The sequence below is a fragment of the Eretmochelys imbricata genome, chromosome 27, assembly GCF_965152235.1.
Source record: "Eretmochelys imbricata isolate rEreImb1 chromosome 27, rEreImb1.hap1, whole genome shotgun sequence".
In the NCBI taxonomy this organism is placed as follows: Eukaryota; Metazoa; Chordata; order Testudines; family Cheloniidae; genus Eretmochelys; species Eretmochelys imbricata.
This window is the reverse complement of record NC_135598.1, coordinates 10,986,341-11,011,687: the sequence shown is the minus strand read 5'-3', so window position 1 is coordinate 11,011,687 and position 25,347 is coordinate 10,986,341. Positions and strand designations below refer to the sequence as shown.

General features: G+C 54.0%; 3 protein-coding genes across 6 annotated transcripts; 1 reads left to right on the top strand and 2 right to left on the bottom strand.

Annotated features, from left to right (window-relative positions):
- Positions 1-749: 749 nt before the first annotated feature.
- Positions 750-9,664, bottom strand: LOC144258115 (uncharacterized). Of its 3 annotated transcripts, none has more exons than XM_077806471.1 (7): positions 9,597-9,664; positions 8,149-8,432; positions 5,725-6,395; positions 5,004-5,074; positions 4,119-4,364; positions 3,184-3,430; positions 750-1,835 (listed from the first exon to the last, which is right to left on the bottom strand). In XM_077806471.1, exons 2-7 carry the CDS (start codon positions 8,361-8,363, stop codon positions 1,726-1,728), a joined length of 1,560 nt encoding a protein of 519 aa, XP_077662597.1. In that variant the 5' UTR covers positions 8,364-8,432; positions 9,597-9,664; the 3' UTR covers positions 750-1,725. The 3 variants fall into 3 exon arrangements, with proteins under 3 accessions (XP_077662597.1, XP_077662599.1, XP_077662598.1); XM_077806473.1 differs by having other exon boundaries at positions 3,200-3,430; XM_077806472.1 differs by having other exon boundaries at positions 8,149-8,429; positions 9,597-9,645.
- A 181-nt stretch (positions 9,665-9,845) lies between these two features.
- On the top strand, positions 9,846-20,531 carry PNPO (pyridoxamine 5'-phosphate oxidase). Of its 2 annotated transcripts, none has more exons than XM_077806322.1 (7): positions 9,846-9,986; positions 11,492-11,616; positions 12,150-12,249; positions 12,880-12,933; positions 14,043-14,171; positions 14,400-14,470; positions 19,906-20,531. In XM_077806322.1, the coding sequence occupies exons 1-7, from the start codon at positions 9,858-9,860 to the stop codon at positions 19,949-19,951; spliced, it is 654 nt and encodes a 217-aa protein (XP_077662448.1). In that variant the 5' UTR covers positions 9,846-9,857; the 3' UTR covers positions 19,952-20,531. The 2 variants fall into 2 exon arrangements, with proteins under 2 accessions (XP_077662448.1, XP_077662447.1); XM_077806321.1 differs by lacking the exon at positions 19,906-20,531 and adding an exon at positions 15,142-16,185.
- A 2,434-nt stretch (positions 20,532-22,965) lies between these two features.
- Positions 22,966-23,277, bottom strand: PRR15L (proline rich 15 like). The gene has a single exon (XM_077806157.1). It carries the CDS (start codon positions 23,275-23,277, stop codon positions 22,966-22,968), a length of 312 nt encoding a protein of 103 aa, XP_077662283.1.
- Between the last annotated feature and the right edge of the window lie 2,070 nt (positions 23,278-25,347).

Below are 25,347 nucleotides of genomic sequence, written 5' to 3'. Positions count from 1 at the left end.
CCCACAGACGAGTGTCCATGTCGAGAGGACATGGGGCATGGGACATTCTTAACCAAAAATCAGATGGAGGGGGCTCGGCCCTTTAAACCCCCTTCTCCAGGGCAGTGGCAATGCTGGGGAAGCCCTGGTGCTGTCCCTGCTCCGGATACCCGAAGGCCTTCAATCAAGCCCCATTCACCAGCACTGGGCAGGAAAAAGTACAGTTGATGACTTTCAAAAGCTGCCTGGTGACCTGGAGGGCAGGGGAAATTGCTCAGGAACTGGAGTCATTGGAAAGTGTCCCACCACCTCCGTCCCTCCCCCTCCACACACACGCTGCCCCTGCTGTGCTCTGGTAGCATCTCCTGGAAGCAAGAGAAGGATCCTCTTAAAGGAGCCAGCTTCAGCGTCCGGGGTCAGCTCACCCTCGGAAATGGGAAGGTGGGAATTGCTCCATTCTGAGCCTGCCAGAGGAGGCCAATAACTGCACCAAACGGGCCACTTTGAATTCTCTTTCAGGTCACCCGACACAGGCGTTCAGGCTGAATCGTGGCTTGGGAGTGGGGGGAAGCCCTCCTGCCCCAGATGCTGAACGATGGAAAGAACTCCTGGTTAAAATTACCCCGCTGGTTTTGGCTGTGTCTACCGTAGGCAGCTTAGCGCTACTTCTAATCTCTGTGACAACCCTAGAGACTATAAATTCCTCCATGCTCCCCCTCCACCCTCAGCATGGGGAAGCAGGCGGGAGAAACAACTGTTACATTCCAGCCTTTATTAGGGAAGTTGGGGGGAGAGGAAAGATTATTTTATTTACAAGAATGAATATTTATGGGAACTTTCTTTACGGGGGGGGGGGAATAATGCCTCACCCACAGTTAAATTATTACACCTACAATGAGCAGAGAAATTGCTTTTTGAGCCGCACCGTGAGCCTCCGCATGAGAGCAGACCTTGCCCTGTGGGAGGGAGATGAAATCCCACCCCCAACTCCAAAGACTAAGGCTCTGAGTTCATCTACAGGCCCGGCCGGTTAAACAGTCTGGTAAGAACTGTTTCAAAGCAGAAGTTCCCCTGCTCTGGCCAGAGAGTCCAGTGCCGTGACTGCAGCCTGGGCCCCGTTCCACTGCCAGCATTGTCCCTCTTCCAGTCCGATGTGAGGGGAGAAGAGTTTGCCCACAGGAGGAGGAGAGGGCCGCAGTGTTAATGTTCAGCGTCACGGAGCCGGGATTCCTGACTGGAGCTGACAAGTTTTGAAAGAGGACCGAGATTTCCCATGGGTGAGTGCAGCGTCCCAGTTGGGATCAACCCTCCCTCCTCAGGGACTCGTTAGAACGGAACGTCAGAGCTCTTGCACCAGAACGTACCCGCCAGCTCTCTTCTCCCCCAGGCGCGGCAGATCCCAGATGCTTCCTTAGAAGGCGTTAAGTCTCCCCTCCCCAGGAATGCACGCACCGAGGTCTGTATGCTAGGACTGAATGCCCCAGGACGGCCACACAGCAGGTGCTTCAGGCCTTGTGGTGCATGTACTAAACTGCACCACGGCTGCCCCCGTAACGTCTGCTGGGAGGGGTGCGTTACCTCCACCATGCTCACCCCCAATGCAGCTGTGTGGGAGGGGACCCGGGCCACCAGCACTGCTGTGTCGATCTCCCGCCAGCGTCCGTCGGAGTAGGGGGCGATGGATCCTCTGAGGAGCGTCGTGGGAGCTGGCAGCTGGTTCGCCGTTGTCTCGATGGACGTTGCCGTCTACTCCATTTTGATGATCATTTTTTTGACCGCCCTCCGGGAGGTGCCGCACTTGCTGTTGATCACGGCGTTGAAGTTGCAGCTCTTGCCGCACACTTTGGTGACGTACTCTGGAGGAGGGTGGGGAGGGCAGAGAAGTGGAGCAAAAAACCAGCGTAGTTCTGGCTTTTTCTGAATCCACTGAGATGAATCACGCCAGATCCCATCATGCAAAACCCACGCTCACCCGCAATGCAGCATGTGGGACCCAGACAAGGACACCATGCCCCTGGTCCTGCACTCTCATCCCTGATGTGCTACTAACTTGCTCTGCGACCTTGGGCATCACCCATCCAATCTGATCTTGCATTTAGCACGGTGGTATCTTCACCCTCTGAGTCTGAATCTTTTGCTGCCGAACTGGGTGGTAATCCCTACGTCACAGGAACTGCGCGAGGGTGGCTGATTAACTAGATCAGAAACGCTAGTGAGTTGAAGGTGTGTAAAGTGCAGGGGGCGAGACTGGCAGGCGTGACTGGGGATCTGGGCTGCCTTGGCTTGTGGGTGCCCAATCTGAGACCCCTTGACTCAGCACCAGCACTCTGAAAATCAGGACCCTTTCTGGAAACCTTGGCCTGCATCTGCTGTTAGAATTGTTCCGGCATCTCCGCCTGTCCAACCCAGGCACACAGCTTGGGGTATTAAAACTAACCCTCTCTTTCTGCAGCCTCACGTGCGTCTCACCACTAATGCTGGGTGGTTACGTTTTGTAATTCGCTGGGTCAGGCCCAATGACTTCCTTGGCAGTAACAACGCTGCTGCGTTTGGGGGTCCTGAACTACGGCAGAAGGGAAGTTGTACCAGCACGGATGAGGGTACGGATAAAATATATTCCCAAATAGCAGATTGGAGGCTTCGAGGGGCTGGGAATGGGCTCTAAGCATTTCTTCTCTAGGTCCCCAATTCAAATCAAGCCCGGCTTGCCAGGGACTGAAAATCATTATCTCCCTGGGGCCAAGGTGAAAGGAGTGGGGCGGCTCGGTCCTCTTGTCAGTAGGCAGCTAGTCCCAATCCTCACCACCTGGCATTAACTGGCCAGCTCTGGCAGTCTCATCAGGGGAGCTGAGAACTGCATAGGCCATGCAGAGGGGAGAGGCTGCCCGAAGAAAACCCCAAGCAGGCCTGAGTCCCGTTGGCTTTGCTATGGGACGGATGCTTGAACTGCCCCTGCCTGTGCTATCCGCCAGTTCTGTGGATCCAGTCTCAGGCGGTCCGACTTTGTACCAAACAGAACCCCTCCTGCTGGGCAAGGACAATGGAGGAGGGGAGCAGAAGGAACCCGTCGGCCAGGATCAAACAGCGTCATCCTGTCCCTTTTGCAGGGGATCGATACTATGCGCGCTCTCCACCCTCTGCGTCGTTGGGAGCCCCAGCCTCACCCCATCTCCCGCCACAAAGCCCCCTACCCACCCCCCCTACCTTTGATAGCATTTACCACAGCGACCGGCAGGCGGATGGGTTTCTCCATGGTCGTGTTGTTGTGGGCAATGCGCTGGCCGGTGGCCGAAGATCTGGCGAGCGTCTCCCGGGAGAAGAAGTAATCCAGCAGGCGCCTGGTCATCAGCTTGGGCTTGTCGGTGGAAACCTGCGAGAGGTCGTCCAGCTGGTTGTGGGTGATGTAGACCCCCGAGTTGGGGATCAGCTCCAGCTTGGGCCTCCCATTCTCCTAGGGCAAAAGGAGAGAAGCCCCTCGTCATTCCGCTCTTTGTGGGTGCCTGGAGTCTGGGGAGACTCAGGCAGACCCCACCCCGGGTAGGCTAAACGAGCGACAGATGCTGGGCTAACCCCAGCTATCCTTTCTCAGGCCCAAGCCCATTGATCTCAGTGAGGGGATATCAGCCCCCATTTTACAGATGGGGAAACTGAGGCACTGAAAGGTTGAGTAACTTGCCTTGGGTCACACAGCACGTTACTGGCAGAGCTGGGAATACAACCCAGGAGTCCTGACTCATCTGCTCTAACCACTAGCCTACACTCCATCCTACAGCCAGGATTAGAACCCAGGATTCTTGCCTCCCTGCTCTAGTCACTCACCTGCACTCCTGCCTTTAAACTGGAATTTAGGCAAGGGCCTACTTAAAATAGGGCAGGAAGGTGTTTGTCCGAGAGCAGCGGCCACACTGAGAACTGCAAGCTGAGTGCTGCAGAGCACCCCAGATACTATAGGGCAAACCTGGAAGGGTAGGGATGGTTCTGGCTCCAAGGAGAAAAGATAATGCCCAATCCCCCCTCCCTCCCGAGGCGTGTGCGCCACCCCCAATTATGGCCAGTGCCCTCCCGGGGTCCCATTAGGCAATATCCCCATGCAGTCAATGAGCAATGGCCCACATAGGAGCTGATCGCGGATCACCCACCTCCACAGGTGATGCCCACACTGGGGTGCCATCGGGCAGCATATCTTGTACGTTCTCCTCCCATAAGCAGGTGGCATCACTGAGCGTGACGGGGCTCCCCGAGCTGTCCTCTGTGCTGATCCAGGGTGGGAAACCGCTTGGGACCCCAGCTCGCATCCTCCAGACCGGGGGGCTTTTGGGGACCTCAGCTGGGGTGCACCTCTGCTCCCCCATATTGGGAGAGGAGAATGGCTGGAGGCCATTGGCCTGCAATAGGAACGAATGCGTGGGGATGCCACACACAGGGATGCGTGGTGGAAAAACTGGGTGACGAATGAGCTATCCCTTTCTGCCTCCACCCCTTCCCGCCTCCCAGGAGAGGACAGGTCCTCCATACAACTCTGACCCGACCTGCTTTCAGTTCTCTGCTCCTCAACACCAGACAGAAACTGGAGGGTGTTCAGAGAAGAGCAGGGTCCTGGCTGGAGAAACTGAGCTAAATCATTGAGGCTTGGCTAACAGGAGGACGTGATCAGAGGCTGTGAAGGGGGGAAACACCAAGGGGGTGCCCAGGAGACTCGGCTTGCCCCTGCAATGATACAATAGGGTTTAACTGGGATATGGGGGGGTGCGGGGGAGGGAAGAATGACAGCAGAGAGTGTGGGATCATCTCCCCAGGAGCAAAATCCCCCCATTGTCTGGAATATTTAAAATTACAGTGGGCCACGCCCTAGAAAATGTTCTCCAGGACCGAGAGGCTGGGCAGATGGGCTCGAATGGGGTTTCTTCATCTCCGGCCTCTCTGATTCATATGCACCCTTGGAAGGGAGACAAGCCAGGGAAGCATTTTGCCTCCAAGGTGCTGGTAGCTACTGCTCGGACAAGGGTAGACACTGGGGCACCCACCTGCAACGCCGTGTTGCTCTCCAGCAGCCCCACCAGGCCCTTCAGGAACTGGATGTTGCTCTCGTTGATGTCTGGGGAGAGACGCGCACACAGAGACAGAACTGAGCATCGCAGAGGCCCATGGGAAACCAATTCCATCCCTGGCCTGGCCTCAGGCTGAGCTGGGTCACATGAGAGTCCCAGGCACACACGCAGAATAGGGGTCCTTCCCTATCCACCCTGGTGCCCACTTCTTGCCCAGAGTTCCTACAGGTGCCTGTCCCTTGATCCCAGCCCAGGGGCCTCTCTACAGAGCTGCTGGCCGTGCTCTTCTCTCTTGGCACAATCGCTAGAGTTCCAGCCACCCCACTCGAGCTGGAGGCAGGACCCCACGGAACACATAGGGGGAGGCCAGAGTCTGCTACCAAGCCTTGAGCTCACACACAGGTATTCCCAGCTCTGACCTAGGGACATGGGCTTTGCCCAGCTGGATCAGACCATTGGTCCATCAGGCTGAGCTGCTGCATCCAGCTTGGGCCAAGGCCTGACACCTCAGGATAAGGTGACGCCCCCCACCACGCACGCTCTGATGCCTCTGGCCGGCTGGGCGCCTTTTTAAGTGGGGAATGTAGAGACCAGCAGAGGCCTTGGAGCCCGAGATCGGGTTAACGCCATCAGAGCTGGCATAGCTGCAAACTGCCTCCACGATGCTAAGGCAGGAAGGGAAGGAGGATTCGGTTACCAACACAGCTGTTTCCGGACCGCAGCACTGTCCTGGCTGCCGCTGCCCCTGCCCCGTTCCTGCTGGAGAGGAGGTCGTTCTGCTCCTCTAGGTTCCGCAGCTGGCTCTTCAGCTGCTGGTTCTCCAGCTCCAGCTCCTTGATCCTCCTCTCCTGCCACATGGCGGCCTCTTCCCGAGAGGCGAGGAGATTCCGCAGCTCGGCCATCTGCAGCTCCAGCTCCTTGACCAGCTCGGCGTATAGACCCGTCACCTTGCTCGCTTGGCTGCTAATGCTGCTGCCTCCTGAGGGAGCTCGGCCGCTCCATGGGCAGCAATCCTCAAGTCCGTAATTCAGGGATGGAGACTCCAGTGGCTCTGGGCTGGGCCTGTAGAGCACCGAGGCCCCAGAATGCGTGGCTCTGGGATTGTCCAGAGTCCTGGTGTGTGGCAGCCCGTCCTGGGGACGTCTGCTGTGGAGATCCAGGCTATTGCTCTGAAGGATGTGTCCAAAGGGGGATGGGCCCTGGGGCTGTGGCCCGCTCAGCACACGACGGAAGTGAGAGACAAGGCTAGGACTGGCCTCGGGTCCATTGGAGAGCCTGGGTCTTTTCCGGTTCTTGACCTCCTCTTCCACGCACAGCAGAGAGTGGCTGGGCCTCCCAAGGCTGCTCAGGGCTCCATGGGATTGGGCGCTGGAAGCAGACAAAAGCCAAAAAGAAGAGATTATAATTAAATCACATCTTTCCAGCCCTTACTGTCTCCAAATACTGTACAAACGGTGTGTAAGCACATGTGCGCATGCAGCAACCACATCACCCACCAGTGAAATGCAGCCACCTCTGGGGTGGTATGTGGCAGCTGTTTAACACAGCAATTTATGGGAGGAAGCGAAGGAGAATGTTATATCCACTTGAAACTCCAGGGGGAATTTCTGGAGGTAGATTGGAACCGCTGGAACTCCACCACTGGGCAGGCTACTGGGGCTAACTCTTGTGAAAAGTTCCAGAGGGTCTTTAATGGCCACAAGCCTTCAGGATTGCGGCTTTCGGTGAGATTCAAAAGACAGCGTATTCAAAGCCCGTCTGACTTCGGTGAGCTTTGCAGGGACCTTGCACTAATACAAAAACCTAAACTAATGCAAAAACCTCCTGGTATGCTGCCGAATCACCAGCACTGGGGTGGTCCGTAGAAGTCTCCTAGACAAAGACTAGGCTCTGCTTAGCTTGTGAGATCAGACAGGTCCTAATGACAAAGAGCTCTTCCATTTTCTCCCCAGCTAAAGCTATTGTATTCACTCTATCTAGGGACTTAGATGGCCCTCTTCACTGCAGCATCAGAGCACCTCACCCTTATTCATGGACTCAGATTCCAAGGCCAGAAGGGATCATTGTGATCATCTAGTCTGACCTCCTGTACAACACAAGCCAGAGAACTCCCCCAAAACAATTCCCTGATCAGATCTTCTAGAACAACGTCCAGTCTTATTTTAAATTTGGCAGTGATGGAGAATTCACCATGACCTTTGGTAAATTATTCTAATGGTTAATGATCCTCCCTATTAAAAATGTACACCTTATTTCCACTCTGAATGGGTCTAGCTTCATCTTCCAGCCGTGGGAGCATGCTAGACCTTTCTCCGCTAGATTGAAGAGCCCATTATTAAGTATTTGTTCCCCATGTAGGTACTTACAGAATGTGATCAAGTACCTGAACCCTCTCTTTGAATCTATCACTACAAGACATTTTCTAATCCTTTACTCATTCTTGTGGCTCTTCTTTGACCCCTCTCCAATTCATCTTCAGTTGTGGACACCAGAACGAGACTGTATCCTCAAAGCACACCTGGGATATGGGGGAAGTATTATCCCCACTTTATGGACAGGGAATTAAGGTTTGGGATTAGAATAAGCAGCCTAGAGATTCCACAGTAGAGATGGGTGTAGAACCCAAGTCCAGCGCCCTATCTGCTACACTCACACGAGGTTCTGAATTGTAGCTGCTGCTTTTGGGGCCCTGCAGAGTCATTCCCTAGGAACTGGGATCTAATGAGTGGGACCAGAGGGCTAAGGGAGCTGGGGCCTTTCCCCTGTTAGTTACAGTTCAAATCCAGCCCAGTGACTGCCAGCTGTTACGATCAGTGGGCTGTTCAAGGGATTGTAAGAAACAAGCTTCAGGGTCGCAATTCAGTTCCTGCTGGGCAGGTGTCCCATAACAACAGCCACCATTAAAGCTGGAGGTGAAGTAGCTTGCCCAAGGTCACCCAACAGACCAGCAGCCAAGCCAGGAATTAAACTCAGGTCTGCTGAGTCCCAGTCCAGTGCTCTAGCCTCTAAGCCACACTGCGTTTTGAAAAAGTCACCGCAAGTGCCCCACTCCTGTGCCTTCCCACCAGTTCTCCATGGGTCCAGCTGGGTGAATCAGCTGTGGCATGTCCCCGCCTCCTACCTGGTACATTCTGGGGGGGCATGTCCTCGGGACTCCTGGAGCTCCAGCTCCTGGGGCTGCTGGAAGTCAGGGCTGCAGAGAGCAGCACCGTCCAGCCCAGGCTCAGATAGTTTGTACAGTGGGTGACCATCTGGCTGCTTGCCATCTCCTGTCCCTTGCTCCATGGCCTGGAGGTGGCTCTGCAGAGCCTGCAGGTCAGTCACACCACCAGACATTGGCTCTCATCACCACAGCTTCCAGCCCCAATGAAACATAGTGGAGGAGAGGGAGGAAAACTCAATCTGCTGAAGAGAGAAGGGAGAGAGAGATGGGAAGAGACACCAGCAGGGAAAAAGAAATGGAGAAGGATTATATACAAATACCAGTTTTGATCTGACATTGTCCTAACACTCTCACCATTGGTCCTGTCGATCCAGCCCCCAATTTCTACCTCCCCGCAGCACCCACCCACACATTCTCTGGGTTCAGGATTAGTTTAGCTTTCCGTCCTTCTCTCTGAGTAGCCCCACCACCCTTGCCTCTGACCCCTCTCCCCTATCTCCCTCCCCTCTCTCTGATGCACATGTTCCCCTCCTTGTCCCACATCTGATTCCCCAACCCCTCTGTAAAAAACAGCCCTTTGCCTATTTTGACACCTGCTTCTCCCTCATCCTGTTCCTGTCTGGCCCTTCACTGCTCTCTGTTCCCTTCTCCTCCTCCCTTACTAGCCCTGATTGCCCACTTTGCTCCCTCTTTGCCCTCTGTCTGGCCTCCTCCCTTTCTTGTAACCTCATAGAATCATAGGACTGGAAGGGACCTCGAGAGGCCCTCTGCACTCAAGGCAGAACTAAGTATTGTCTAGACCATCCCTGACAGGTGTGTGTCCAACCTGCTCTTAAAAATCCCCAATGATGGAGATTCCACAACCTCCCTGGGCAATTTATTCCAGTGCTTCACCACCCTGACAGGTAGGAAGTTTTTCCTAATGTCCAACCTAAACCTCCCTTGCTGAAATTTAAGCCCATTGCTTCTTGTCCTATTCTCTGAGGCCAAGAAGAACCATTTTTCTCCATCCTCCTTGTAACAACCCTTCATGTATTTGAACCTGTCTATTCCTGTCTCTTTTCCCCTCTTCCTTTCCTTGTCCTCTGCCTGACTTCCCTCCAGTCATGACATCTGTCTGATCCCCATCCGCTTCTCCTCGCCCTGACTGAACCCACTTGTCTCCTGTCTGGAGCCTTGTCTGCCCCTCCCCCTCTGTTTTCCCCACATGTCCCCTGTCTGCCCCTTCCCTCTGTCTATTCCCCCCACATGTCCCCTGTCTGCCCCTTCCCTCCTTGCTCCTGTCTGTCTCCCCCACATCCCCTTCCCTCTGTTTCCCCCATATGCCCCCTGTATGGACCCCCCCCTTCCGTCCCCCACCTCCTGTTAGCCACCCCCATCCTTCCCTCCCCCCCGGGACGCTGTACCTTTAACAGCCCCTCCATGTGCCTGTTTACAGCCCTGACACCATTTCCTGGTCCCCGAGTCCCGCCCCTGCCGCTTCCCCACTGGCCGAGGCCTGGCCCTGTCTCCCTCCTGATTGGAGGCCAGGCATCAACTCCCTATTGGCTGCTGGGGCAGGGGGCGTGAGCTGATATCGCCCCGCCCCGGCTTGCGGCACGTCCGGCGTCCTGCCCCCTTAAGGGGCGGGGTCTTTGCGCGCGCGTGCGCGGGACGGGGGCGGGGATATGATGCGTTCCGCGGCGCGGAGCGGGCTGCGCGTTTGGGCCTGGCGCGGCTCCCGTCCCTTTGGGCGGGTGGCAGCTGCAGCCATGGACCTGGGGCCCCTGAGGAAAAGCTACCGGGGGGACGAGGAGGTGAGGGGGGTCCCGGTGGGGGGGCTACGGGGGGGGGGTCCCGCTGGGGGAAGGGTCGCGGTGGGGGGGCTACGGGGGGGGTCCCGCTGGGGGAGGGTTCTAGAGGGGGAGGGGCTCAAAGAGGGAGGGGAGGGGGCGAGGAGGAGGGAGGAGCGGGATCAGAGATCTCTGCCCCCCCCCACAGGTGGGGTGACCCCCCCCACAGGTGGGGTGCACAATCACCCCTCCCACAGAGGTGCCCGGGCTGGCAGGTGAGCCAGTCTTTACCCTGCTGCCCCTTGAGCCATGATGCTCTCCCCCCCCCACCCGCCAAGGCTCCCCCACATCCTGCCCTTATCCAAAGTCTGGGCGGGGGGTTGTGGTGGGGATCACAGAAAAGCCCTGTTCGGGCCCCGTTCGTCTCTAGGGGCTGGGTTGGGTTCCTTGCTCACAGCCAACCTGTGGCACTCGTCCGTCAGGGGATGTTGCGAAGGCCAGAAGTACAGCCGGGCTCAAAGATTGAGATGAGTTCCTGGAGCACAAGTCCATCAAGGGCTATTAGCCAAGATGGTCAGGGACACCCCACCGTGCTCTGGGTGTCCTTAGCCACTGTTTGCCAGAAGCTGGGACCGGATGACAGGAGATGGGTCACTTGATGATTACCTGTTCTGTTCATTCCCTCTGGGGCACCTGGCATCGGCCACTGATGGAAGACAGGATACTGGCCTAGATGGATCGTTGATATGACCCAGTGTGGTCGTTTTTATGTTACACACAGGGCTGTGCCTGGCTTTAATAGCCTGCCCTTCTGTCTAAGGACTTGGGTACATGAGAGAGTTATAGCAGTATAAGATAAGGTGTGCATTGAGGTTGTGTGTACACCAGTATAATTATATCAGTATAAATGGTAAAACTTGCCCATGTAGGCAAGCCCTAAGCCTCTGAGCATGTTAAAACCAGTGGATTAATTCTCATAACCACCTGTGAGGGACCTAAATACTAATCTTAATTTACAGGGGAAACTGAGGCACAGAGAGGCAACGAGAGGGCAAGGTCATGCAGAGCTGGGACTAAAATCCAGGTCTCCTGACACCCAGGCCCACGCTTTAAGCTTCAAGACCAGCCTTTCCATTACTCAGCATGGGATAAGACAGCAGCTTCACAGAGCTCAGCTGACCTAAAAAAAATCAACAAGTGGTGAATGAAATAAAAAACCAGGGAGTGTTCTCCAGTGGCTAGAACAGGGAGTCGAGCAGGGCAGGGTCAGGACTTTAGGTTCTGTTTTGACTCTGTCATTGGCTCACTGTGTGACTTTAAGCAATGTGTCTCCTTTCAAATGTGGATAATCAGAGACCGTTCAGCGGGCTGGGAGTTGTAAAGCTAAACTCATGTGGGCTGGTTCCTGCAGCTACAGGGTTAGCAGGATTTGAGATGATGTGTGGGGAAGTGAAGGATCCTGACGGTTGATGGGTGGGGATGTAATACTTCAATTCTTCTGCTCCTCTCCCCGTTTCTGTCCTGTGCAGGCATTTGAGGAGAAACATCTCGCCTCCTTTGACCCGATTAAGCAGTTTGCCATGTGGTTTGAAGAGGCCATGCAATGTCCCTCAATCGGCGAAGCCAATGCTATGTGCCTGGCCACCTGTACCAGGTGGGCATTGCAAGAGAGTCGCTGGCAAGGTGCTTGCTGGCCCAGAATCTCTCCTATCTGCATCTTTGGGTGGCTTCCTTTGCTGCTTTCCTGCGGTGACGTGCACTGCTAGCTTTCGTATCCTAGGCTGGGTAACCTGGCGCGTAGGGAAGCAGACAGCTTCTGGCATGTTTGTATGGATAGTAAGGAGCAAATCCAGGGGCACAGCTATGTGTTGGAACGGGACTAGGCATTTGCCCTGTTACATCAATCAAGTGACCCATCCAGCCCATTATTCTGGCTCCAGTGGGGTCCAATCTCAAATGTTTTAGAGGAAGGCACAAAAGCCTGTAATGTGCAGCCTCCTATAATGAGGTACAGGGTGAGAGGGGGTGGTGAACCGTCCTCCTGATCTCAGCAATGCTCAATTCATGACTGGAAAGAAGAGGGTAGATTCCCTTCACCTTTGCCTGGGTGGGTGGGCAGTCTCTGGAATGTATCTATGTATGTGGTTGCACTTCTGTGTTGACTCATGCATTTGTTCCCTGGCTCAGGGATGGGAGGCCCTCTGCCCGCATGGTGCTCCTGAAGGGGTTTAGCCAGGATGGCTTTCGATTCTTCACTAACCACGAGAGCCGGAAAGGAAAGGAGCTGGTGAGAGCTGCCTCGTGGGTTACAGACCATGTCGTTCATTGATTTGTGTGGGGCATGTCACTTGAGGACAGGTTTCGGTCATGCTCTGGCACCTCTGAGGGTTGGGCGTGGTGCCAGGAGGGAGGATCCTGGGGGACGTAAGATGTTGACCATCAAGCAGGTAAACTACCCACTGGCCTGTATTTTCCATAACTCTGTGGGCACCTGAACTTTGCTCAGATGAGGGGCAGGACGCCGACTTGCCAGGTGCTCAAGGTCTGCACCAGGCTTACATTGAATCAAGTGGACGGCAGCTGCCTCTCTCCTTCAGTATAGATACGCCTCAGGGACCAAAGTGCCTTGGGCTATGTTGATCATAGGTGTGGGGATCAGAGAGTGAGAGGGAGATGTCTCCGTGTGCCCCTCTCCACTCCCCATCCTGCTTTGATCAAGGTGATGCATAGCATGTTGACTCCTCACCATGGGCTGTGTTGGCTTAGTCTGTCTTGCGCTCTTAAGTGCCTCCAAGTCCCAAACCATCGAGCTGGGAGAGGTGGGTAATTTCTCTAGCTTTTAAGATCTGAACTATTACCTAATTGATGAAAGTCCTTTGTTTTGTGTTTTTTATCCCCCTGCCTCCCCACTCTTCAGGATTCCAATCCTTTTGCCTCAGTCGTCTTTTACTGGGAGCCCCTTAACCGCCAGGTGAGTTGTGCCTTCTGATTCCAATCAAGGGGAGGAAGCGGCAGAGGGGAGAGGCTCAGCACCCTGCACGCAGTATCATAGTTACATTCGTTCCCTGGGATGCCCTGGTGAGGCCTGTTGCGGAGAAGTGCTGGAGGAGATGGCAGATGCAGTCTACTTCAGAGCCACACCCTCACTTTCAAAATGCAGACTGCAGCACTGAGCAGAGACCCTCTGTTTGCTCATCTTGGGCTGGAGAGGCTTCTTAAAAGATCAAAAACTGCTTTACACCAGATGGGACGGATGGTTGGAATCTGTAACTTATTTAGCTCCTTGGGGGCTGCGACTTTGAGAACTTGAGGTATTCTTACCGCGCCAGAAGCGTGCTGGGCTAGCCTCTAGGTTATGAATTGCGCTTACAGAGAATGCTCACACACCACTGAAAGCAGCTGCCTCTGGGGTAGAAGGTGGTAGTGGTGTAACAGCCCTCAGCAACGCAGCACAATAGTTCTTAGAAGGGGAATTGAAGAATAACGCCAAGAAGTGAGTCTATTGACTTGAAACTGCAGGGTCATTTAGGGCAGCAAACTGTAATTACCAGAGTAGGAGACTGTTTTGCAGGTCAGCTACGTACTGGAGAAAAAAGGGAGGGCACGGCAGGTTTCTTATGGGGGAAGGAAATCTGGGTCTTTAATAATGGACAGTGGGGAGAGAGGCACTGAAACCAACTGAATTCTAAGTGGCTCTCAGGTGTGTTCTCTAGACCTTCCCAATTGACTCTGCCTGAGGTGGGGGGCTGGTGAGTTGGCTGCCTTCCAGGGAGCTAGGTTCTGGAGAGGAGTTAAATCCCTTTCTACCCTGCAGGATGTGGTGGTGATTCAAACTGTGTCTAGCTCATCCCCATCTCAGGCCGGGGTTGGTGATCACCTGGAATAACAGCAGGGGGACGGAGGGAGCACTTGACACTTGGCGAATCCACAGGGGGATGATAGACTGATGTCCCACCCTTATTCTCGTGGAAACCACAATCCTAATCTTGTTTTCAAAATGTACTTGGTCTCCTTCTGGCCCCTAGTGGAAGTGTGTCCATCTTCCGGGGGCCAGGTCCCATCTCACTGTGGCTGTTGCAGGTGCGTATCGAGGGCTCTGTGGAGAGACTCCCAGAGGAGGAATCGGAGCACTACTTCCACTCCCGGCCCCGAAGCAGCCAGATCGGGGCAGTTGTGAGTTGCCAGAGCACAGTGATTCCTGACAGGGAGGTGAGGAGCAGTGAGACTTGAGGGTGGGGTGGATTGTGCTGGATTCCAGCCCCTTGGGTGTGTCAGAGCTTTCCCTGGGAACTGTTGTTCCCTCGCTGTGTCCCCCAGTGCATCTTATCTCCTGCTGGGGGGCAGTGAGGGCCCCAGGCCATGCTTTGCGTCCTTTTTGCATGTTTGCTCCATGGCAGAAAGCCCCAGGCCTTCAGACTGTCTCCCTTTCCCTTGCAGTATTTAAGGAAGAAGAACACAGAACTGGAAGAGCGGTACCGGGAGGGAATTGTGCCAAAGCCTGCATTCTGGTGAGTGGTGCTTAATTGCTAAAATCAGCTTTTGTGTAAGCTAGGCCTGGTCTCCCCCTCTCTCCTTTGATGTCCCTTCCCATTCTTCCGCTACAGCTCTGAGTGCCTCAGCTGTGGTTATTAGAAACTGGGGGGATGCTGGTCTCCTTAAAAGTGCCAGGAGATCTCGGATTCCCGGCTGGTAGAGATGGACAGTTGGCACCTAGATTTAATCTTTCCAAAGGGTGGTACCTCTCCATAGTGTTGTTGCTGCTGCTCCCCTCTCTGCGACGCTCTGCCCTGCAGCATCGAGGTTAGATTTAGATTGAAGGCCAGGTGCAGGGCTTGAACCTAAAGCTTTCGTGCAGCTGAGTACCACCTCCTGAAAAATCCTGGATTTACTTAAAGGGTTCTTTGGGGAGTCAGTTAGGGTTGAGATTGGCCTGCTTTTGAGCTGTTCCCTGCAAGAAGAGGCAGAGTGCATCCCAGAATGGTGAGCATCATTGGGCTTGGCGTGCGTGTGTGCGGACGCCTCACATCCTTCTGAGGTGCCCCCAGACGGTCGTGATCTGTGCTATGTAAAAGCTTAGCTCCATCCGCTTCGTCGTAGGGAACTTCCTGGTCCCACTTGGCTTTGTGTGAAGGCTGCTGCTCTGCATGGGCGCTTCTAACAGCATCTGTTTTTCCCTCAGGGGGGGATACATCCTGAAACCAGACGTTGTGGAGTTCTGGCAGGGCCAAACCAACCGCTTACATGACCGCATCGTCTTCCGGCACCTCCGGGACGCCACTGCCCCCACGGGACTCATGACACACAAGGGAGAGGGGAACTGGGTGTATGAGAGGCTTGCCCCTTGAAGGCCAAGAGCTAGATCATTTCACATAGGGACCTGGGATATATTCAGTACCCTTCTGCCCCCCCACCCCCTTACCCAAGAGCAGCGGAGAATGGGGTACGGCCCCCTTGCTCCTGCACTTCACAGGGCAACTATCTTAACTTTTACAAAACCAGGCAATATTTGGGGTGCTCAGAGGTACCAGATTGACAGCCCTGGAGACTGAAGCCCTCTATCTATCCCAGTGTGAGCTTCCCCCGCCAAGATATGTCTGCCCTGACGTAAAGGGATAACTCTGGGCATGGGGTCAGTTTAGTCTCCATAGTGGGGGCAGTTAGTACCAACTGTGGTGGTTTCTGTGTCATGTGGATGTTGCTTTACAGGGAATTGGGCTGAGACCCGCCAAACTCATTTCACAGAGAGGCCATTGGCTAGTGATTCTCTTGGACCTCTTGTTGATTATATGGACCCGCCTGCCAAGGGGGTGGCTGAGACAAAACCACAGGCAGGCTGGCTCTCCTGGACAGCCTCTCTGTAAGTGCCTCCTGCCTGAGGGCCTCCCTGTTTTAACCTGCCAGTCCTCAAGGGCCAACATGACATGGGGAGCAGAGGTGTTGTGTGGTCGTGTGCTGTAATCAGGTGTTTAATTTTGTCCAGTGCTGCTTTGAGTGCAATAATGTAACCGATTCTGGATGCAGACGGACAAGTCATGTTGTTGGTAATGTCTGTAGCCGTATGATCTGTGTGTAATCTCTGTGTATAATCCCTGCTGGACTCCAGCCTGGGGATACCGGCATGTCTCGCAATGCCTCTGGGCTTAGAGCTGCTTTTATCAGTGCTGCTGTGTAACGCCTCCCTAAATGTATAAACTCATAAATAAAGTCCAAGCTGATAACTAGAGCTGGAAGGGGATTTGGTTTACTGTTAACTTGTGTGTTACAGTTGTTAAAGGGAAAAAAACATGCCTAAGTGGGGGAGGGACTGGTTGTATTCTTCTGTCTGTCCAGCAGGGGGAGCTATGTCTGTTTTTCAATCTCCCCCTGGCAAGCAGGCCGTGCCAGGGGCCTGTAACCCCCAGCAGGGGTAGCTGGTCTCCCAGCTTCCGAGCAGAAACTTGGCCGGAATGTGTGTTTTCCCCGGGTTTGCTCTCGCTTTCTTGGGTTGTGTCCCAGTGAAACTGCAGCCTGATAACCTCTGCCCTCTCTCGGCTCCTTGCGCAAGTTTGCACTCTTAGTCATTTGCTTCCTCCCCCAGCCAATCGGGGTCAGGATCTGTTGGCTGTTTCACATGCGGTGGCAGGATTCCCATGCCGCAGGGTGAGTGACCAACCGCACGCCCTAAGCACTTTCTTTGCTCTTAGCCTAGGGCTCTCCCTTAGCCCCAGGCCTCCCCGTCCCTCCTTTGCCACCTCATCACCGTGTAAGAGCAAAAGCAAAATCTAGTGACTGCAGTTAGAAAGCCCCCTCCTGTCTCCCAGTCCTGCTTTTATCCACTATATACACTTGTGAACAATGAGACCCTCTCCCCGTGGGGATTGTTTTAGGAAGGATCAGAATGGGGCAGTAGCTGCTGAGTTCCTTTGTCTCCTGCATGGCAACGAGCTGCAAGCGAAGTGCTTCCATTCCCCTGCGCAGGGTGTTTCATAATTGTCCGTGTCTGGGTTTCTTGCCTGGCTGCTGTCGGAAGTAGGTCTGCTCTGGTATAGCAATTGCCCCCTTGTGCTGGGAGCAGCGAGGGGTAAGCAGCAGCAGCCCGTGGCCCTTTCTTAGGGCGCAGGGAAGGGAGGGCTGGGGCAGGGGAGAAACAGGCGTAACCGCCGTCCTGCCGCGTGTGCCTCCATCAGCCTCCGTCGGGCTGCAGAGCTAATCAGGATGCTGTTCTTTCAGCTGCGGGCATGGCAGCCTGGCTGAGCCAATCCCCCATGAACTATAGGTGACTGGTGCCTTTAACCGAAGGGATGGGTTTGTTACGTATCCCCTGACCACTCTCACAGCCCTCACTGGAGCAGGTGCCTGAAGTCCCCATGGCTGCATACAGCAGACTTGTGTCTCTGCAAAAGTTGTGTGGCTCTCATCAAAATACAGCTCCTCTTCAACACCCCCCTCCCTGTAAGATAAAATAGCTAAAGCCAGACCAGTCACAGGGCAGTTTTCCCTTTCCGCTTACACTGTGTGCACGGATACCCCCACTTCTAGTGTAGGCTGCCTGCTCCGTTGACAGACGGGCACTATTTCCAATCCAGCATCTACTGCTGTTCTGAACTCACTTGTCTTGTCGGGGGTGGTGGGGGGGGGTTCGCCTACCTGGGATTCCCTTAAGGGTGCAGTGGGTTGTAATGGAGTGGCAGGCCTGGCCCATTGTTTTGCCGGGAGGCTCAGGGAGCCAGGTGTACGGCAGGCAGGTTTCACTCTGAGCAGACATTTGCATAGGCTTAATGGTTCGTATTCAAATGAAGGTTTGAGAATGAAAGCTGCAACTCATCTTTGAATGCCTGAGGGGAGTGGGGCAGATGGGGGAAAGTTGGGGAGAAGGGGGACCCCTAAATTCTGACCCAATGGGGGGGGCAGGATTGTCAGCCTAGAATAAATTCTGAGGGTGCCTCTGGCTGCAGCAATGGGAAGTGCTTGGGGTGGGTCACGGGTTGGCTCTGAGCAGCGGGGAAGCATGACCTCAAACCTCCAAAGCTGATCTCTGCAGGAGAGGGGAGATCCCAGCTCTGTGTGAATGGGGGTGGAAAATCATCCAGCGACAATAGCTGGGGAGTGAGTCACTCTCCACACCCTCTGCTAACTAAACAGAGAGGAGCATTGCAGAGCCTGAGGGCTAGCTGTGTGCCCAGGGCAGGAAGAAGGGCTTGCCACTGGGGACAAGGGCAGAGGTAGTACACGCAGCTCAGGCCAAATCGCTGAGAGCTGCCTCCACCCCTCCTGGGCTGTTTCACAATAAAACTAGCAAATGACGGGGAGATAGTGTCTGTTGTTGCAGTGGTTGCCATGGCAACTTCTGCCTAACATGGCTTGAGGTTGCAAGTACTTTGAACCTTCCACAGCTCCTTTCCAAGGGGATCTCACAGCATTTTGCATACGTGTGAGCTCCATTTCACCGAGAGGTGAAAAGACTTGCACAGCTGTTGTAGATCTGGGTATAGAACCGTGGAATCCTGACCTCCTCCCCTGCCTTGCTGTAATCACCACTCTTGTGCCAGAGCTGGGATTACACAGAGCTCCTGACTCACGGTTCCCTGCTCTAACCACTGGACCATGGGGGGACGTGGGTTGGAGGCACCCAGACCCCCCCCAGTGTGCTCCTACCCGGGGACAATAGCTGACTTTGGTTCTGCGTGGAGCCCCACAGTTCACTCTCTTGCAGAGCCTCCTTTGCTAAGATGCAGGTTCGTTTTCCTCTGGCCCTTTGGAGCGTGGCCTAGAAGCTGCTAGAGCAGGGGACTAGGAGGCTGGATCCTCGTGTGCTATTCACAGCTCTGCCACTGACTCACTGTGTGCCCTTGGAGCTGTCCCAGTTCTGCAGGTGGAAGTTCAGCCATCCATAAAATTGCAATAGCACTTGCCTGCTTTGTGGGGGTGGGGGGCGGTGAGAGTCGGGGAGCGTCTGTGACGCCGCTTTGAAGAGGGAAAGGGTTAGATCACTGATGTTTGGGTTTTAAATCCTAAGCAAAACTCTGGCCAGCCTTTTCCATTGCCGCTTTCCTAGTCACCAACCGGAAATGGAATCTGCTTACGTCTGTTTCTGAAAGAGGAAGGATGACCCAGGGGTTAGGCTGCTATCCTGGGCAGTGGGGCACCTGTGTTCAGTTCCCTGCACTGCTACAGGCTGCCTGGGTGACCTTGGAAAAGTCACTTGGGCTCAGATCCTCAAAGTTATTGAGGCACCTAACTCCCATTGAAATCGCTGGGAATTCACTGCTGACACACCTCTGAGAATCTGGGTCTTAGGCTCCTTGTGTCCCGGTTCCCCAGCTGTAAAAGGAGCCCTGCCTCCCCAGGGTTTGTGACGACAGGTACATTAAAGATGGCAGTGCTCAGATACAGTGGAGACAGCGGCCAGATACCTACCCCGGAGAAAGTTATTTTAAAATGAGAACATTTCAAAGCAGTGTCTTTAAAACAGATGAAAATGTTTCCTACTCCAATGCCAGGAGTCAGGCAGCTGTGTAAGCCCCAGGAGGCCACCGGCTCAGTGATTGGGCTGAGAAATCCTCCGCTTGGCTGGGGAGATCAGAACTGTGGACAGAGACACAGGAAAGAGCAGGAGGTTCTGCTCGGACAGATCAGAGAGTACCACATGGATGAATGAACTCCCCCAAAATACAGAACCTATCTTAAAGGAACAGTAGCAGACAGCTGCTGCCTGTCTCTGCTTGCAGCTCTGCTCTGTCCCCCTTCATATTCGTATAGCTGTGGTGCTTAATAGCCCCAGTCTTGGATCGGGCCTCTCTTGTGCTAGGTTCTGTACCAACATGTTAAGCTGACAGCTCAGCTGCTTCCTGCTGAGTTATTTCCTATCCCAGCCTTCACCGAGTGCTCTAACCAGGCGTGAGCAAGGTAATCCTCTTTGATAGACGATGAAGTGATGAGACTATTTTTTCCCCCTCCCTTGCAGCTTTTCCGTTGTCAGTTTAGAGCCGCTGTACCTCCTACATAGCTGATTGTAAGCTGGTTTGTCGGGCTGAGGACAGCTAGAGTAGCTGCGGTGAATCTGATGCCCGGGGAAATAGACCAGGATTTTCTGCTCACAGTGACTAATGACAAAGGTGAGTAAATTTCCAGCATTCCCAGCCGCCGCTGATGGGCAGCAAGCTGCCACTTGCAGCTTGAATTTTGCTTTCAAATAGTGTTGCAAGTGCCCAGATGCTGCAGCATGGGCTGCTGTGTAAACAGATCTGCAGAGGCCTCCTGCCTTTCCTTCTCCATCCCCATAGGTCTTAGCCAATAGTTACATCCTTCTTCCTCTCCACCCACCTGTTCAAGGAGCCCTGGTTCTCACTGATCACTTGTCTGGGACAAAGAACACCTTGTATGTCTGCAGAATTCTTCCTCTGTTTATTTTGGTAACAAGCTATAAGGGTGGAGGCTGCTGGGGAACACAATATGCCTGGGTTATCTAGGTGCTGTGTGTTTGTAGAGTGGCTAAATATTGGGGAAGGGGGCTGTCTGAATCAAAGCTGGTAGGATAATATGGCCTTTATAATAACTAGAAGGTCACTACTTTCTTTCAGCTTCAGGCTCAGCCACTCCCTGCTAATAAACAGAAAATCTTTTTGAGCGTCCCTGTGAAACTTTGTGTTGATCACAATGCTCAGGCAAGGAGGGGCCCAGCCTGATTCGCCTCGCCCTCCTGTCTGCTGGGGCAGCAGGTTTGACTCCTGGCATCAGGAGATGGGGTGGGGGGGAGGGAGGGAGTCCATGCTGGGCACCGGTAACATGAGAGGAAGCGACAGGGCTGTGTGTGCGTGAGTATGGCTTTGGCTGAAATGGTGTGTCTGAATGCATCCCGCTGAAGCGGTACTGGACCCGGAGAGCTCTGCACGAATGCACCCTCCTCCTAGAGCACTACCCCCGTTTCTCTGGAGCTCCCCCAGTACGTCTGCATGCGCGCTTCACCTCTACGGCCTCCGTAGAGTCCTGAAGATAGCATTCCATAGGCTCAACGGTGGCACCAGTTAGGCCCTGAAGACTCATTACGTACAGCTAGGAGCAGGGAGACACCACCTCCCTTAATTTAGAAACCGTATCACCTGCTCCCTTGTGCAGGGGTGGAGAGTTAGGGTCCCTCGATCTTTTCAAGCAGAACAGGTTTCCATCTGGTCCAACCCTGGGGTGTTTTCATAGATCAACCACTGAGCTTCCTTTGTTTTCAGGTTTGTTTATTAACAAAGAACATTTACAAACACTTACAGAAGATGCCTCTTCCGGCTATGAGCCCTAACTACAAGCATGTTTTGTCTCTTAAGGGTGCAAGGTGTTACCTTCCCCCTCTCCCCCCACGCCGCCACCTACACTGTGCGTAGGGTGGCCAACTCTCCGTCTCCCCAGCACGGGGAACAGTTCACCTTTTAACTGCCCGCCCCCTGAATTAGCGACTGAACATGAAAAAAGCACCAGCCAGGAAGATCAAGGCCTCTAAAGTATCAGCAGCAAAATGGCTCTTGGAAATTAAAAGGGCCATCAAACTTTTCCTTTTGTAACCCAGTGGAGGGGGGAGAGAATTCTGCATCATTGCATCAGGCGCTTCTGCCAGAAACCACGTGAATTCAGCAACTGCTCCCGTGCACAAAGTTCAGCAAAACATGCAGATTTTATGAGTGCAAAATGGCTTGATGAGTGAGTTATTAGAATCTCTGCTGCTAAAGTCCACCTGGGCTGCCAGCTATTTGTGGCTGGTAGCCACTCAGAGGCAGATGAATGCAGGGAAAGAAGTTAACAAATAACCTTGAATTTAAGTTACTGGGAACATTAGCATGTCCTTGAGCGTTTTTTTACCTGTGGAGAAGGAAACGTCAAAGCAAGATTATGGTCCAAAAGCTGACTCGAAAGATGGCCCCTTCGTGCTCATAGCAGGAAACTGAGGCATAGCTAGAGGCAGAGGCGGGAATAGAATCCAGGCTTTCTCAGTTCCGGTGCTCCTGTGCTAACCACTAGACCATCTGTCCTCTCTTAGAGAGTCACTCTAGCAGACTCCAGCTGGTTTCTACATCAACCAGTGCCCAACAGTGAGTCAAAGAAAATAAGCTCTCAGGGCTGTAGCCCTGTTCCAAAGCCCCCAGACCCCCCACCCGACTGGCCGCAGTTTCTCCTATCAGTGGAATCTTTAGTTGTCTTACCCCCGTGCCCCCGCTGGCTGGAAGATCAGATCTACTCAAGTGTTGGTCTGTAGTAACTGAAGGCCAAGAGACGTTCTTGCTCCAGCTAAGGTTGGTTCTCCTTTAGCTCAACTGGCTGAGTGCTGCTATCCAGGAAATGAGGATCCTGGGTCCTATTCCCAGTTCTGCCTCCACCAGTTCAGCTGGTGACTGCCTGTGGCCAAGTATTTCTCTTTCCCAGGCCAGGGAATCTCTGTGGTATTAAAAGGTGCAACCCTGTTTCCCAGCCAGCCTTACGTTTACCTTTCCCGTGTCAGTGGGTGCGGACAGAGCTGAGGCTAGTTGCTGTGAAATCCCCCAGGGCAGAGCCAGCTGAAGTTCCTAGCTCTTCTCAGGCATCTTCTAGGTGCAGTGGTAGAATGGTGGATGAGAATCAGCTGGCTCCTCCCATCCCATGGCCCCCTGCAGCCAACCGCTGCTTCTGAGCCCTTGGGCACTACTGAGAGTGTTTGCAAGGGGCCTCTGAACTGCCCTGTGTTTGACTCCTCCCCACCTCCAAGGCTTCAGAGCGAGACTTGGGTGCCTCCATCTTGTGACGATCACCCAGTGGCATTTATTTTAAATATGATTGGTATTAAATAAAAAGTATCGAGTCCTTTCTCCTTTGTGAGTGCACATCAGAACCAAAAGTCTTTGAAATCTACAGCGGGGCGGTCCCTGCCCCCTCATTACTTCATTTGCGGAGAGAACAGAATTGACATCTAGGCTGGCTCTGAGTCGTGAAGGGTCCATGCGCAATGGCCTCAGGGCGTTGGTTCCACCCTGCAGCGCTTTCCCCCAAATGCCCGCTTTCCCCTGCCTCACTTCTCCTCCCGCTCGCCATCGGTGAAGAGGTTGGGGTTTTCAGCCAGCGTGGATCGCACTTTCTTCTTCTCCTTGAAGCGCCCGGAGTTGGAGACCTTGACATGTTTGCCTTTTGTGTTCTTATCCACGATCTTCTCCAGCCGGACATTGAATTCACTCTCGGCGCCATCATCACTCCCCACCTCTGTCCGTGTGGCCTCCTGGTGGTTCTCGTTGGCATAGATATCGGGGCTCTCGTACAGGACCTTGGGGGTGGATTTCTTCTTCCGCAGGAAGGTGAGCTTCCACCAGCTGTAGTTATCTGCCATGGTGGTTTCTCCTCTCTGGTGGCAGAGGAGCGTGTCTCTAGAGAGAAGGCAGATAGGTTAGCAGACCTTTTCCTAGGGTTTATTGTTTGCCTGGACAATCGGATCAATTTTACACCATGCCCTCCCTTGGAATGTAGATGAGACCCCTAGATCTTCAGCTCCAAAACCGCAGCTATGCTAAGGGAGAGCCCCTTCAGATGGCAGAGTAAGGACCGGTCCCTTTTCTACCCTGTGGGCTGATCATTAGAGGGCAGCATTGATTGTGCACACAAGCCAATATATTACATTATCCATTCTGTGCCATCTGATTTGTCTTCACTTTTGCTTGTCCCCTTTCATGGTCGTGGGTCAGCATGACCATCCCCCTGCTGGCTGAGATTCCCTTCAGAGCCCATTGCCCCCCAGGGAGAGGGCCATTCCCTTTCCCTCCCCCCCACAAAGACCAACGTTGCCAACAACAGAGGAGGAGGAGGAGCAGGAACGGAGCCTGGGTTTGGCAGGTGGCAGGGCTACCTGCTCGGTCACTGAGCATGGGCATTCCCCCTGCGGTTGTTTCTGAAGAAGCTGCTGCAATGGTTGCTGTGAGGGAAACTCAGGGCTCAAAACTTAGCCAAGTCTCAGCAAGGCCTTGGGGGAGACCCAGGTCAAAGGAGCGGCGGCCCCCGCAGCTGTCACTTTGTGGCGCTGGGTTTGCAGCCTCGACTCACTGCAACGTGATGACGCAGCCTGGCGCAGCGAGCCTTCAGCGCACGCAGCGGGAGCTATTCATTTGCAAGATGCTAGGGCACTAGCTTTGGAGGCAGGAGGCCTGGGGGGGGTTCCACTCCACTCCTGAGCTGCTGATCTGCGGTGGGACACTGGCCCATGTCACTACCCCTGTCTGTGCCTCTGATCCCTCTCTGTTGCTTCTCTGGTCTACTTAAACATCAGAGCAGGGACTCTCTTGCAATGTGTTTGCACAGTGCCTAGCACAATGGAGCCCTGATCTTGCCTGGGGCCTATAGTCACTACGGCGCGTCAAAGAGCCGCCTCCAAACCATTTATCATTGCCCACGTCAGTCCATGTTCTCATTGCTACTTTTCTCCCCCTCTCTCCCCTGGCCAATTCTTTGCTACTCTGTTGTTGCATCCCGTCTTAATTTGACAGAAGATGGTGTGGGGCCATGGCCCATCTCTTATCCTGTCTTGCCACGCCTAAGCATGCTCCCAGTAATCGGAAAAACCTGTTGAATAATTCTATTGAACTGGGCCATCTCTGGGTTCTGTAGGCATTTTGTCCATATGAAAGACCCAGTCCTGAAGCCCCAAGGTAAAACTCACTCTGTTTGGAAATTTGGCCAGAGTAACCATGATCCATTTCCTGTTCATCCCTATTTTACAGATGCGGAAACTGAGTCATGGCAAAGTGACATACTCCAAGGGTAGAGCCAGAAATAGAATCCAGGTCTCCTGATGCCCAGATCGGGTCTAATCAATGCTCCTGCTGCTAGTCCCTACAGTTTCAAGTCCTTGGGTTCCACCCTGCTTTTTTCCTGGCCGGCAACAGCCTCCGGCATGATCCTATCTGGGTGTTTGCTGAAGGCGTATCTCACCCTTTGATCACTCCCTCCAGCTGTTTGTATAGAAACATTCAATCGCTCTGTAGCCAGGGTGGCAGCCAGGAGGGGGGAGGGAGATGGTCAGTCCCTCATGGGGTGTCCTGTACACAGGCGCATCAGCCCTGCCTGACCTAGAGAGACAGCAGAGCTCTTGCCGACATTCAGCAATATACTGGAGTGAGTCGGAAAAACCTAAAATGGGTGCAGCTGGGCGGCCTCCCTTGGGTCGGTCTGTCCATTTGTGCAGCCAGGGAAGGGTAAGAAAAACTGGCCCACTCCGTGGCAAACTGGTCTCCCCCTATCTGTCCATAGCAGGCTGACTGCCAAGGAAGATGTGCAGCACTGGGGTTGTTAGCTGTCGAAAAGGCCTGTTCGATCACCAAGTCCATTCGCCACTGCCCTACAGAACAGCACCCGCTGATAGAAGCAGCTTGGTTTTAGGGGCTGTGGGCCAGAGTCACCCCACGGTAGA

Bases quoted from the DNA above. Each gene is read 5' to 3' on its own strand.
- LOC144258115 (XM_077806471.1), bottom strand. From the start codon at position 8,363: ATGTCTGGTGGTGTGACTGACCTGCAGGCTCTGCAGAGCCACCTCCAG. The intron at 4,365-5,003 runs GTGGGTGCCCCA...TTCCTATTGCAG, and splicing joins AGAGCAACACGGCGTTGCAG to GCCAATGGCCTCCAGCCATT. The intron at 3,431-4,118 runs GTGGGTGATCCG...CTTTTGCCCTAG, and splicing joins TGTGGGCATCACCTGTGGAG to GAGAATGGGAGGCCCAAGCT.
- PRR15L (XM_077806157.1), bottom strand. From the start codon at position 23,277: ATGGCAGATAACTACAGCTGGTGGAAGCTCACCTTCCTGCGGAAGAAG.
- PNPO (XM_077806321.1), top strand. From the start codon at position 9,858: ATGATGCGTTCCGCGGCGCGGAGCGGGCTGCGCGTTTGGGCCTGGCGC. The intron at 11,617-12,149 runs GTGGGCATTGCA...TCCCTGGCTCAG, and splicing joins TGCCTGGCCACCTGTACCAG to GGATGGGAGGCCCTCTGCCC. The intron at 12,934-14,042 runs GTGAGTTGTGCC...TGGCTGTTGCAG, and splicing joins GGGAGCCCCTTAACCGCCAG to GTGCGTATCGAGGGCTCTGT.